General features: G+C 41.8%; 1 protein-coding gene across 1 annotated transcript in view; it reads left to right on the forward strand.

The window, feature by feature from the left end:
* The window catches only part of Mct1 (Monocarboxylate transporter 1), a 269,013-nt gene that overhangs the window by 219,535 nt on the left and 36,158 nt on the right, over positions 1 to 13,320 (forward strand). Inside the window, exons 7-8 of the mRNA XM_069323794.1 lie at positions 2,974 to 3,136; positions 8,154 to 8,235. Coding sequence (XP_069179895.1) covers positions 2,974 to 3,136; positions 8,154 to 8,235 — 245 coding nt within the window. The remainder of the gene's footprint in view (positions 1 to 2,973; positions 3,137 to 8,153; positions 8,236 to 13,320) is intronic.

Below are 13,320 nucleotides of genomic sequence, written 5' to 3' on the forward strand. Positions count from 1 at the left end.
GTTGAGGTAGGGTTGCAGGTTGAGTATGTCTACTCCACTTAGTTGCTTCCTTTCAGGTTTCCTTTAGCTCTCAGTTCCTTCTCTGGTTTTTCCAGAGTTGATCTTTGGTAACTGCTTTTGGTGTCCATTGTCTGGGTCATTAACTTGTTTGTCTTGCCATATTTGGGGAGAGAAAGCCTGTTATGCCTATCAAGGTACCATAGACCAACTACTGGTCTTCATCAGGATGCACTCTACAACAGTTTCCTAACTCTTGGGTACCTATTTTCTGCTAGGTGAACAGAGACATCAGGCGAAAGGAAATGTTGCACAAACACTTCTGTCCTGCCGAGGGAATTGAACTTCGAACCTTTTGGCTATAACCCGACTGTGGCTTGGAGGCAGGACATAAAGAGCTTGGTCTCATTTCCCCCATAGTCACTGATAGATGATTGACAAACACTGATAGGTAACAACGTACTGGAGTGAACGATATGGAAGAAAATGCAGAACAGAACCAGTGAAGAGCAGAGGTGCCATAGGCACAATCAGAGAACACTGTATAAACATCAGAGGTCCGCGGTTGTTCAACGTCCTCCCAGTAAGCATAAGAAATATTGCCGGAACAACCGTGGACATCTTCAAGAGGAAACTAGATTTATTCCTCCAAGGAGTGCCGGACCAACCGGGCTGTGGTAGGTATGTGGGCCTGCGGGCCGCTCCAAGCAACAGCCTAGTGGACCAAACTCTCACAAGTCAAGCCTGGCCTCGAGCCGGGCTTGGGGAGTAGAAGAACTCCCAGAACCCCATCAACCAGGTATCAACCAGGTATCAATCAGGTAAGCACCCCAATAGTGACTGTCCCATGGCAAGTAGGACCCCCACTAGTGACATGTAGCTGGATTGTACCTGGAGTGGGTTCTCTGAGTTCTTGTCCTTAAGCCCAGTCTGGGGATAACTTGGTCCAACATATAGTTGCTTTAAGCAGCGTGTAGGCCAACATATCCACTACAAAACTGGTTGGTCTGGTACTCCTTGCAAGAAACTGTCTAATTTGTGCTTGAAGTCCATTTTTGTTCTGGCAATATTTCTTGTGCTTGCTGAAAGGATTTTGAATGACCCTAGACTAGTAGGACCCCACCGGTCACTGTCCCAAGGCTACTGACCAACCCAAGTCTAGTAGGACACTACTAGTGATTGACCCTAGACTAGTAGGACCCCACTGGTCACTGTCCCAAGGCTACTGACCGACGCAAGTCTAGTAGGACACCACTAGTGATTGATCCTAGTCTAGTAGGACCCCACCAGTGACTGTCCCAAGGCTAGTAGAATCCCACTATTGACTGACCCAATACTAGTAGGACACCACTAGTGATTGATCCTAGACTAGTAGGACCCCACCAGTGACTGTCCCAAGGCTAGTAGAATCCCACTATTGACTGACCCAATACTAGTAGGACACCACTAGTGATTGATCCTAGACTAGTAGGACCCCACCAGTGACTGTCCCAAGGCTAGTAGAATCCCACTACTGACCGACTCAAAACTAGTAGGACCCGCTAGTGATCAACTCAGGGCTAGTAGGATCCCTTAGTGACTCTTCCAGGGCCAGTAGAGTACTGGCAATTGTAGGACTAACTAGCGAGTGTCCGTTGAGAATATTTTTCCTTTTATAACTGCTTTCAATTTTGTGTCAAATATCATCTCTTGTACATTGTAATCATTTGCTCCAGCTCCTAACCCTTGTCAGTCTCAATCATTAATTACTCGATGAGATGCCTCCTGAGCCCCTTACTTTTTGTATTTACTCTTGCAATTGCCTCATACTGAAGATGTTCTTCCTTATAATTGACCTCCATTATATCACCTTCTCAAGTGGCCCCATCTTGCACTGTCCCTGGTGTTATTGTAGTTTTAACTCCTATTGTTAGGAACAGAGGCCTGTGGCTATAAGTCTAATGTATATAATTCATTGTGTTGGGGTACAGGCAGCCAGTTTATACATACAGTACATGTTAGGCTTATATCGAGGTACCCAGGGTTGAATTACTGACCCAGCGCCAAGATGCAACCCAGCAACAACCTGGCTAACTCCTTGGTACACATCTCCTGCTAGGCATTAGGTGATAGGAAACACACCCAACTAATTCTGTCCCACCCGGGATTTGAACCCAGAATTCTCGATTGCGAGTCAAGAACGAACCCAACTGTACTACCGGAACCCTTACGTACAGTACCTACCTAAAGTATATATATAATTTAGGCTTGTATCAAGGTCCTCTCAATGTCATACTACTGACCCTCCCCCAGGATACATCCCAAGTACCTATTTACTGTTGGTTAAACAGAGGCATTAGGTGCAAGGAAATGTACAGTACCTAATCATTTCTGTCCTTCCTGGGAATCAAACCCTGGATACTTGATTGTGAGTTGAGAACGTAGCCAACTGTATTGTATGTAAGAACTGATCCTGCTTTGTAACCCTTATTAAAGTTTAGAAGCTTATGGCAGCAATGATAGATATTTTCTCATAAAAAACACTGTAAGCAAGATTGGATGCATTTTCATGTTGATATTAGCTGCTTACTAAAAAAATTCAAATTCAAATGTTTATTCAGGTAAAGTACATACATACAAGGTGAGATACAAACATTGATGGATTTATAGATAGAGCTAGTACATACAATGCCTAAAGCAAAGCGTTTCAGGCAGAGGGGAAATATACTGCGATAGTTGTATTTTTTTATGAAGCCTAAATTGTGTTTAAAATTTAGAGAAAGGCTAAATCTAGCAGATTTAGTACTTTGAATTGATCAAATACTTGAAGTTAACAAACATATAAACTGGTACTTTTATACATAATGTTAAAGTTTAATTGGCTATTACAATACAGTAGTTATTAAAATGTTAATTTTTAGTGCTAATATCTTACAGTACTGTATATGATAATTAGGTGTTATATAATTGTAAGGCTGATATTTGTTGTTGTTCCAGTGCTCCCTGTGCCCGAGCAACACGGACATTTAATTTTAATGGGAAGTGGACGTTTACAAGCAGGTAAGACTGGAAGCTTGCCTTCCTCTCATCATGGCTCTGGCCTCCTCTACCGCAAGGATATATTTTACCGAGGATCTCTCCTTAACATCCCTGAATACAAGTGAGTTGTGCCATGTACTTATACAGTATTGTCCTTGAAAAGTGGGGTTTCTTAATATTTGCTCATTAACTTAATGGTTTGAAATAAATTATGCTCATATTTTGTGTTTTATGATGACTATGTTCTGAAGAACTGTGAACAAATGCAGTATTTCTGAGCTAATCCACTCAGATGCTCTCTGACTCATGACCACTGTTTGTTCTCCTGTATTAAACAGGATCATGACGGTGCTGAGTGGCATTGTGTACTGGTGCTATGGAGGAACTGGAAATTAATAAGTTCAATCCAGCCCAGAGTTAACACAGAAAGTTCACACACACACACAAGAGTTTTAAGTCCCTCCTTGTGATCTCAAAACCCACCAAGTAGCAGTTTGCCCACCTGGTCACTATTCCTGACTGCCACCAGATAGCAACATCTACACCTGCTACTTTTCCTCTAGTATCATCACATTTTTCTTTAATCATCCTTGTGCTGGTGGGGCAGCCTCAAAACCAGGTCTAGCTACTTGCCTTGTTTTCATCTTTTGACACTTTGCTCTCAGTATGCGGTGTTCTCATGGTTTGGACTTGCTTAGGTAAAGTAAGTGCTCTCAAATTCAGACCTCAATAACTCAACTCACCGGGAAGTTTGGCAAAAATCAGGGCAGGTCTTTAATGTCGTTTGATTCGGACAGAAATCCAAATCATGGCATTTGCCATCAAGCTACTCAGCAACACACATAGGCCTTTGTTTATAAGATGTAAATACAGTACATTAAAACAATGCATTATTAACATAAAATAAATATAAATAATATCAAATATTATAACAAAAGTTATTGATTGTTAATACAGTGACACCTCGACTTACGATTGCCCCTACTTACAAATTTTTCGAGTTGCGACATAAATTTAGTAAAAAAATATGACTCGACCCGTCGTCGACTAACGACCTTTGTTGATACGGGTTTGGGTTGACCGAGCACATGTTCCTGGTGGCATGGCTGACCCCGCCTCAGTTTACCAGAGCCGCCCACTAAGTGACGATCTTGCTTGTAAAGACTTGAAGTATTTTTGTGCTTTTTTGTTTTTTGAACATAAAAGTAATTATTATATATCACACCATGGGTCCCAAGAAAATCAGTGATAAGGTTCAACCTAAGAAAACACATGTGAGGATGACCATAGAGGAAAAACAAAGAGATCATTCGTAAATATGAAAATGGTATGAGGGGTTGTTAATGTAGCATAGTGGCTGTCCCTTCCTCATTTATAAAGAAAAGTGAGCAGTATGGGAAGAATTGCAAAATTTTGCTGAAAAGTGTCACCCAAATCAAGCTGTAGCAGGCCGTTGAGGTAACCTTTTTAATGACAATGTGATGCCTCACTTCAGACAAGTGTTACAACGTAAGGAAAAACAGGTGTTGCTAGACAGGTTTTTAGTGAGAAAAACAAGCAGTGTGCCACAAGCAGGTCCTAGTGGTATACAGGCAAAACGTAGGAGAGAAAGTACCCCAGAAAAATCATCACTGCCTGATGTTATAATGGAAGGGAACTTCCCTTCCAAAGACTAACACCTCTCCTCTTCACCATCATCCATACACCAACATGAGTCCTCATTCAAGGTGAGATATACATATTGTATTGTAGTGTTATTCGGTATAAAATGTATTTTTAAGTTAATATTTTTGGGGGTGTGGAATGGATTAATTCAATTTACATGATTTCTTATGGGAAAATTCGTTTTGACTTAGAAATTTTTGACTTACGACCTGTCTTTGGGAACGAATTAAATTTGTAAGTCGAGGCCCCACTGTACTAGCAGAGGCTGTACTATTTATTGTGCCAGACCTGAGTGGACCCATCCACTCAGGGCTGGCACACTGTACATCAGTTTATTGTACACCCCATACCCTTCCTGAGTATGGGGTGTACAAATAACTAATGAAAATAGTATGAAGTGCACAATAAACTAGCCACCACTGGTTATTAGTATTTTAAAGATATAGCATACATTTGAGTGTTTGTAGTGCTTTTATATTTAGCATGTTGAAGAATTTTAAAAAATGTGTTGCATGCTCTCTGGGTTTGAAGTATATTTTAGTTCTAATTGCTGATTTCTGCTGAGTAATTGTGTCTGAAGTAGTTTTGAGTCATAGATCCCAAGGTACAGAAACCATAAGTGAAATATGGATAGACGAGTGAATAATTCAAATAATTCATTTTGTTGGGGGAACAGGCTGGTCTCGAGGGCCCCCAAGGTCGAACTATTGACCCTCCCCAGGATGCAATTTATTTGCTCCCAGTTTATCCGTTTATTATTGAAGTTGAATTTGCTGAAATCTCCTCCACCGGGAATCTGGACTGGTTTTGAAGGTCCATTTCCCATGGTTGTCAGAACTTCAATTAAGTTGTGATCTGAGTAACAGGTATTTGTAATCATTATGTTCCCGATCAACTCATCATTATTAGTGAAAATGAGGTCCAGCGTGTTCTCCTTCCTAGTTGGTTCTACTATTTGCTGGTTTAAGGCAAACCTATCGCACATCCGTAGCAGGTCATTTGCATGTGCCTGCTCATTTAGGCTACTTCCTGGTATTCTTTCTGATATTACTGTATTAGCCAGGTGCTTCCATTTCAGGTGCCGTAGGTTGAAGTCCCCAAGCAGGATGATGTTCGGAGCTGGATTTGTGAGGTTTTCCAAGCAGTGCTCTATTTTCATTAGTTGGTCTTTAAACTGCTGAGGGTTTGCCTCCGGTGACTTATATACAAGGACAACAACTACATTTAGGATCTCTATTTTGACTATCAGCACTTCCACCATATCATTTGAGGTGTTTAGCAGCTCAGTACAGATGAGTGTGTCTTTGATGTAGAGGCTGACCCCACCCTGAAGCCGGTGTTTCCTATCACATCTGAAGAGATTGTATTCTGGGATCCATATTTCACCATCAAGGTAGTCCTTTGTGTGAGTTTCCGTTAGGGCTGCAAACACTGCATTTGCCTCATGAAGGAGACCATCTATAAAATGAACTTTGTTGGATTTGCGTGTTTTTATACCCTGGATGTTGGCAAATATAAATGATGTTATCGTGTTAGTGGAAGTGCTGGATGCTTTAATTGGTGTTAATATCTGAGGCTCTGGTAAGGAGGCCACTGTGTTTGCGTCCTCTCTAGCATTTGACCGAGTTGGTGGTAGAGTCTGGTCATTTTTAGCCATTCTTCTCCTCCTCCTCTTGCTAAAAAATTATCCCGGTTGATGGAGTAGTGGCTGTTTTCATAGTGGTAGTCTGTCGGTTTTATTCGCCTGGTACCTCTTATATGAAAAGCTGGGCATTCAGCATTGAAGCACTCTTTCCTGTCCAAAGAGTTCTTGCAAATTTCTGGGTGAAAGAATTCACAGCTTTTGGTACATTTACCTGTATTGAGGAGGTTTCTGCACTTTCTAGGGTGATCGTGTGTACATGTTCCATTTATTCTTCCCGATTCCCCATGCTTACAGGTAGCCCATCTGTAATACCAACAGATTTTGGGGCCTTGTTTTGTTTGTTTCCCCTTGCCAGGGACCGCACTCTGCTGCGGCGCCCCCGACACTGTGCCCTGCTCCGGTGCCTGTGACACTGTGCCCTGCTCCGGTGCCTGTGACACCGCGCTCTGCTCCGGTGCCTGTGACACCGCGCTCTGCTCCGGTGCCTGCGACACCGCGCACTGCTCAGGGGTCCCCGACTCCGTGCCCTGCTCAGGCATCCCCGACTCCGTGCCCTGCTCAGGCATCCCCGACTCCGCGCCCTGCTCAGGCATCCCCGACTCCGTGCCCTGCTCAGGCATCCCCGACTCCGCGCCCTGCTCAGGCATCCCCGACTCCGTGCCCTGCTCAGGCATCCCCGACTCCGCGCCCTGCTCAGGCGCCGCTGCCACAGAGCTCTGTGCTACAGCTGGTTGTACCTTGGTGTCATGTACAGTTTGTTTGAAGACATTAGAAATTGCTATGCAGGCATTAATTAGTAATTCTCTGTTTGTTTCTCTGCAACCCCACAACTAACTCCTGGGGCACCTATTTACTGCTAGGTGAACAGAGGCATTACATAAAAAGAAACATGTCTGATCAACCAGGCTGTTATTCATACATCCATATCCAACAGTCTGGTTGACCAGACCACCAACCAGGAGGCCTGGTCAGAGACTGAGCTGCGGTGACATTGATCCCCGGAATCACCACAATGTAAGTAGGTAAACATTTCTGTCCTGCCTGGGATTCGAACCCAAGATTCTTGCTTGTGCGCCGAGAACTAACAAAACTGTACTACCGAGATCGTGTAATGCTATTAAGGTAGTATTTCAAATTTCAGAGAATATTGGTCATTCATAATGTAATGGAGCTTGAGGCATGGGGACCAGGTGTTGACACTTGTGCCATCATCTGGTGGCAGTGGCTGTAGCAGAATGGGCAGGTGGGCAAATATGAGATTTCTGAGAGCATTACTTTGCAGTCTAGTGATGCCAAGTACATCTTGAATTGGGTTTGACTGTTTATAAGTGAACTTCTCTCTAGTTCCTCCCTAGTACCAAAATGACCTTACAGGGATGTTTGAATATATCCCTGCTGTACTGAAGCATAAGCCTCCCTTCCCTGATTGTCATGATCTTGTCCAGTGGGAACAGTGGTGATCTTGTTCTAGGGAATATTTGAGTGACCTGCTCAAAGAGGAATGTTTTGTATTCACTCAAATCCTGATTCTTATTTTAATACCTAATTTTTAATTTTAGAAAATTATTCTCATGCCTAAATTCAAAATGTAGAATACCCATACCAGTACTATTTATCATAGCATGCAATTAGCTTATCATAATTTAGGTTAAGAGTACAATTATTAATTAATGATAGTTTAATATTTATAATTTTTCCCGTAACCCTGTAGAAAATACCTCACTCACCGTAGACCTTTCCTTACAATAACCTCATCGTCAGAGCAGAGGACACCAGTCTCCTCCACACCAATAGAACATCCTGTAGTATCTCTTACTTTCCTATTCAGGCAAGACCCTGGCAGCTACAGAGCATCCATGGCGCGTCTACCCAACAATGAAGAAACACCCAGCGAGGTCGAGAATGCAAAGGTATGGCTTTGTGTTTATGTATAGCATGTATGGTGTAAAGGACTGTTACGCTACTGGGGTTTGCTTGAGAGTAGGTTAAGCATTTTACTGGTATTAAATTTGAAAGCCAGTAGAATTATGGAGGTATACATGATTGTTTCAATGCTGATTTATTTTACATTTTTATTAGATTGTAATCCCTTTGATGTGAGGTGAGATGTTAATTAATTCAATGAGGATTAAGGTTCAATATTTAATGAGGGTTTGATGATAGGATTGGACAATAGATCAAATTAATTAAAATTTATTTTAAACCTTATGATTAGAATACAATAGTTACATTGTATTTAATCTACCGATGTTTTCAGATGTGTTTTGAACTGTAGCATTGTCTTGACTTTACAGCTTTGGCAGTAATGCTCATTCGTTGACTTTATTATCTTCAGGTGAAAAAGAATGTGTGCAACAAGGCTTGATGAGCATTACTCTTGCATTACTCCTTGTCCAAGTCATGTTAGACCTCTTCAAGTATGGTGTTTTGTAAGGTTTTGAAAACACAGAAGTATAGTTGAAGTTCTAGAGGTATAAACAGACTAGAATATTAACATTATTAGTGAGACATTTTAGAATTCATGGTATGGTCTCAGTGAGCATACTAACATGGAAGTACTATAGTTGGGTGATATGGTTTTTTTAATAGATACCAAGTGTCTATTTCAGATTTCATAGGTTAGAGATTTCAGAGTTCAAATTTCATAGATCCTAACCATAGGATCATGGTTAGAGCATGACCCAGTTCCTAGTATGCTCTATCTAAGTAGATAGAGCATACAATATATACTCAGAGGTCAACATCCTGGAATTTTCATAAATTAGTTTTCTGTCAATTGCAATAACTGAGAACTTCCTTAGACATTGAAGCCACTCTTCCTCCTACAGTTAAAATAAAAATAAATTATAATGCTGCTTAGCCTGTAGCAGTTACCACACAACACATTAAGCCCATCAGTGAAGACCTGGCATTGTGCATTTACAGCCTGTCTTTCAGAATGTGCTCCCGCTATAGTTATACTGTATTGGGTCAGCATGAGTCGTAGCATTCACTCTTCCACCAGCTACACTTCCAGTAACACTCCTATTGACATCTTGTCTCTCGTCTCGTCTCGTCCACAAACCAAGCTCGTCTACATGAGTTTGGCCTGTGGGTTATTGGGCTTTACCTGTGATCATAGAATTTTGTTATTAGGCTTGTTTTATAAATATAAGGCTTGACCTATGGTTATTAAACTTGACCTGTGGTTATTAAACTTGACCTGTAGCCATTAAGCTTGGCCTGTGACATTGGGCTGGGCCTATGATCATTGGGCTGAAACAGTAGCCATTGGGCAGGCGATGAGCCACAATAATATGGCTGAAGTATGTTGACCAAACCACATACTAGAAAGTGAAGGGACGACGACGTTTCGGTTCGTCCTGGACCTTTCTCAAGTCGATCATGATGATTGAAGGAGAAGAAGGCAATAAACAGGCAGAAGAGAGGTGAGGAAAAGAAAATCTTAAGAGGAAGAGAAGGCAAAGCAAAGGTAGGGAAGGTAAGGTGTAATAAAGGGGATAGTAAGAATGAGAAAACAAGAACACAAGAACAAAGATAACTGCAGAAGGCCAATGGGCCCATACGAGGCAGCTCCTATTTATACCACCCAATAAGAAGGGGATAGTAAAAGGAATAAGAAGGGGAAATAGTAGGAATAAGCAAGAGATCGTAAGAGAAAACAATGGAAAGAAAAAGAAAGAAAAAGGAGAAGAAAAAGAAAGATAAATGGAAGTGTAAGCTTATGTTAGGTCACGTTTGTTAGAAAGTTTAGAGCATTTAAGTATATACTGTGGTAGGGTATAGGGGTTAACAGCAACAGAAAGAAAAAGAAAGAAAAAGGAGAAGAAAAAAAAAAGAGAAAGAAAGATAAATGGAAGTGTAAGCTTATGTTAGGTCACGTTTGTTAGAAAATTTTGAGCATTTAAGTATATACAGTACTGTGAAAGGGTAAAGGGTCCACAGCAACAAAGCCAGGACTCAAGTTTATGTTGGGTACGTTGTGTATTAGAGCCAATTCAACGAGACAGCATCTGTGTAGAGTAGAGGCAGGAAAGATAATTTTGGAGGAAGACCAATCAATAGGATGATTAGAATCTAGAATCCCTAACATGACAGAAGAGAGCATTGTTTGTGTCAGCAGACTTAACACTTCTTTTGTGTTCTTTAAGTCTGTCATTAAGTGTACAGCCAGTTTCGCTAAAGTATTGGAGAGGACAAGACGAACATGAAATAGAGTTGACACCAGTAGCATTAGAAGCAGGAGGAGCAGTGTGAACTAGATTGCTACGAGGTGTGTTAGTTTGTCGAAAGGCGAGCTTTATGTCAAGAGGACGAATGGCATTAGTAAAAGTTTTGAGTTCAGATATGAAGGAAAGGCAGAGTACAGTGCTATTAGTGTTGGAAACAGGTTTAGGATGAAAGAAATTTCGTTTAGCTTGAGAAAAGGCACAGTTGATAAAAGCAAAGGGTAACTAAGGCGAGAGAATGATTTGTAGATAAAGGTAATTTCAGAATCAAGAAACTGAGGGTCGCTGATCCGTAGAGTGCGGAGGAAGAGAGAGACGAGGACACTTTTCTTAACAGGAGGAGGATGGTAGGAAAAGAAGTGAATGTACATGCCACTATGCATGGGTTTGCGATAGACAGAGAAAGAGAACCTGGACACAGAGCTGTGAACGTGAACGCCATGAAATGGAAGGAGGGAATTAGTTTCCCATTCGACTTTGAAGTGGATAGAAGGAGCCAGATTGTTAAGAGAGGAGAGGAAAGGCTGGAAAAGACTATGGGTCATGAGGTCATAAAGCAAAAATGTCATCATAGCGAAGTCAGAGAGAGAGAGAGAGAGAGAGAGAGGGACGAGTATCAATAGTAGGAAGAAGAACAGTTTCGAAGTATTCCATGTAGAAATTGGCAAGAACAGGGAAGAGAGGGGAACCCATAGCGACACCGAAAGTTTGAGTGTAATATTTGCCATTGAAAGAGTTAGAGTTAACACAGAGTCTAATGAGTTCGAGAAAAACGTCAGTGAGAAGCGGGAGAGGAAGAAGGCTCTCAGTCGCCTTCTGTCTAAGTAAAGAGAGAACGTCATCGAGGGGAACATTAGTGAACAAAGTCGACATCGAAACTAAGCATCTTATAAGAGGGCTGCAGGTGCATTCGTTCTATGAAGTCCTGAGAGTAACGAAGGTGGGCAGGAGAAAAAGTGTAACACCCATGACACCCCCCTCCCCCTAGAGTTCTCACCCAGGGAAGCCTTCTCCAAGAGGTCAGCCCAGATGACCTCCGGATTATCTTGTATGTTGATAAAAAAATTCCTGGGTTAGTCTTAGTCAGCTAGTTTCAAGTATGTAATATTTCATGATACTCTTGTCAAACATTGCAATGGAGTTAGACCGCAGATTCTTATGTGTAAACATACATGGATCTCCCCCTTTTAGCCAGGCCAAAGGTCAGTCACACACATAATTAATAACTCCTCTCTTGAAGAGTGTATGGTGAATGTCAAACAAGCTTAATTGAAATATTTTTAAGTGTTTGTGCACGTGTGGCCCGACCCCCCTGGCATTTTTGATCTAGGTAGCAACAGTAAATCTTCCCCTCCCCCTTTTTTGAGGGTATATATTTGATCCTGTAGAGACTTAGGCACAGAGTGTGGGACACCGGGGTTGAGAGAGGTCTGTGCAGAACATCTCACAGAGGGAGTGACAGAGTGAACCCACTGGATGGAGAGACAGAGGTCTTAAGGTAATGTGTGTGATCTCTGAGGTTTTGTTCCATGTCTAAATTTATTAACTATTGGCCAGTGTTAGAGTAGGATTTATAAGTGGTAATTAGCATAATTTTGGTCTCAATAAACTCATGTTAAATTTCCCGTCTGTGTCAATTGTTGAATCCTTTTAGCCTTTTGGATATAGTGGCTGACAACCGTCCCATAATTAATGACAGTTATAGAAAATACTCTCCAAGTCAAGTAATGTTTCTTGCCTCGTTGCTTGATGTAGTCTCAATGGTCAAGGCAGATGGTGGCAGCGTATTAATCCTGTGTAGCATTTCCTTGTTGGCAGTGTACCTTTGGTTCCGGTGTAACCATCATATGTCAGCTCATATTACAGTGCTCAATAACAGTGTTACCAAGTGCACCGAGAGGAAGTGTTACTCAGGATAAGAAGTAGTGTTTTAGTATTAATTTAGTTTAGTATACATTATAGTGGTGTTACATTATAGGGGTGTTACAAAAGTGCCAAGGTAAGGCATCAGAGTTTTAATGAGCCAGGAAGCAAGAGGATAGCTGACAGAGCCCCGTGAAGAAATGATAGGATGAAGAGAAATACCAGGTTTATGAGTCTTAGGTAGATCATAGAAATAAGAAAGAGAAGGGCAGATGACACGGAAATGTTTAATGAGATCGAAGTCAGGAGGACAAAGACTAGAGAGCTGTCTTAGTTTGCAGTTAAAGGAAGTTTTGAGATGATCCAAAGGGTTAGAAGTCAGAGGGGGCATAAGTGCGGGAGTCATAAGTGGAGGTAGTCTTCACGGTCAAGGACAACCACCGAATTGCCTTTGTCGGAAGGAAGGATAAGAATAGAGGTGTTAGATTTCAGGGAGGCAAGGGCAAGCTGGAAGCGTTGAGGAAGGTGGCGATTTTTAGAAAACAAGCTGTCAAGAACGGAGATAAGGGCCCCTCTAAAGGCAGACAGGTCCGAAAGAGTACTAGAGTTAGAATTGACAAACCTGTCAAAGGAACTAATGAGGTCAATGCCACAGCACGGGCCAGGGAAAGTAGCAAAAGAAAGACCAAGTCCAAAAAATTCTTGCTGGTGCATGGAAAGAGGGTTAGAAGAAAGGTTGGTAACACAGTCAGAGAGAGAGTATTTAGCCCAAGGACTGTGTGGTCTGATCAACAGTGGCCATTGGACTGTGCCTGTGGTCATTGAGATGAGGTCATTGGGCTTGACCTGTAATTACAGGATGAGAGCTATGCTCATGGTGTCCCGTCTTCCCAACAAGGGAAA

The sequence above is a fragment of the Procambarus clarkii genome, chromosome 13, assembly GCF_040958095.1.
Source record: "Procambarus clarkii isolate CNS0578487 chromosome 13, FALCON_Pclarkii_2.0, whole genome shotgun sequence".
Taxonomy (NCBI): Eukaryota; Metazoa; Arthropoda; class Malacostraca; order Decapoda; family Cambaridae; genus Procambarus; species Procambarus clarkii.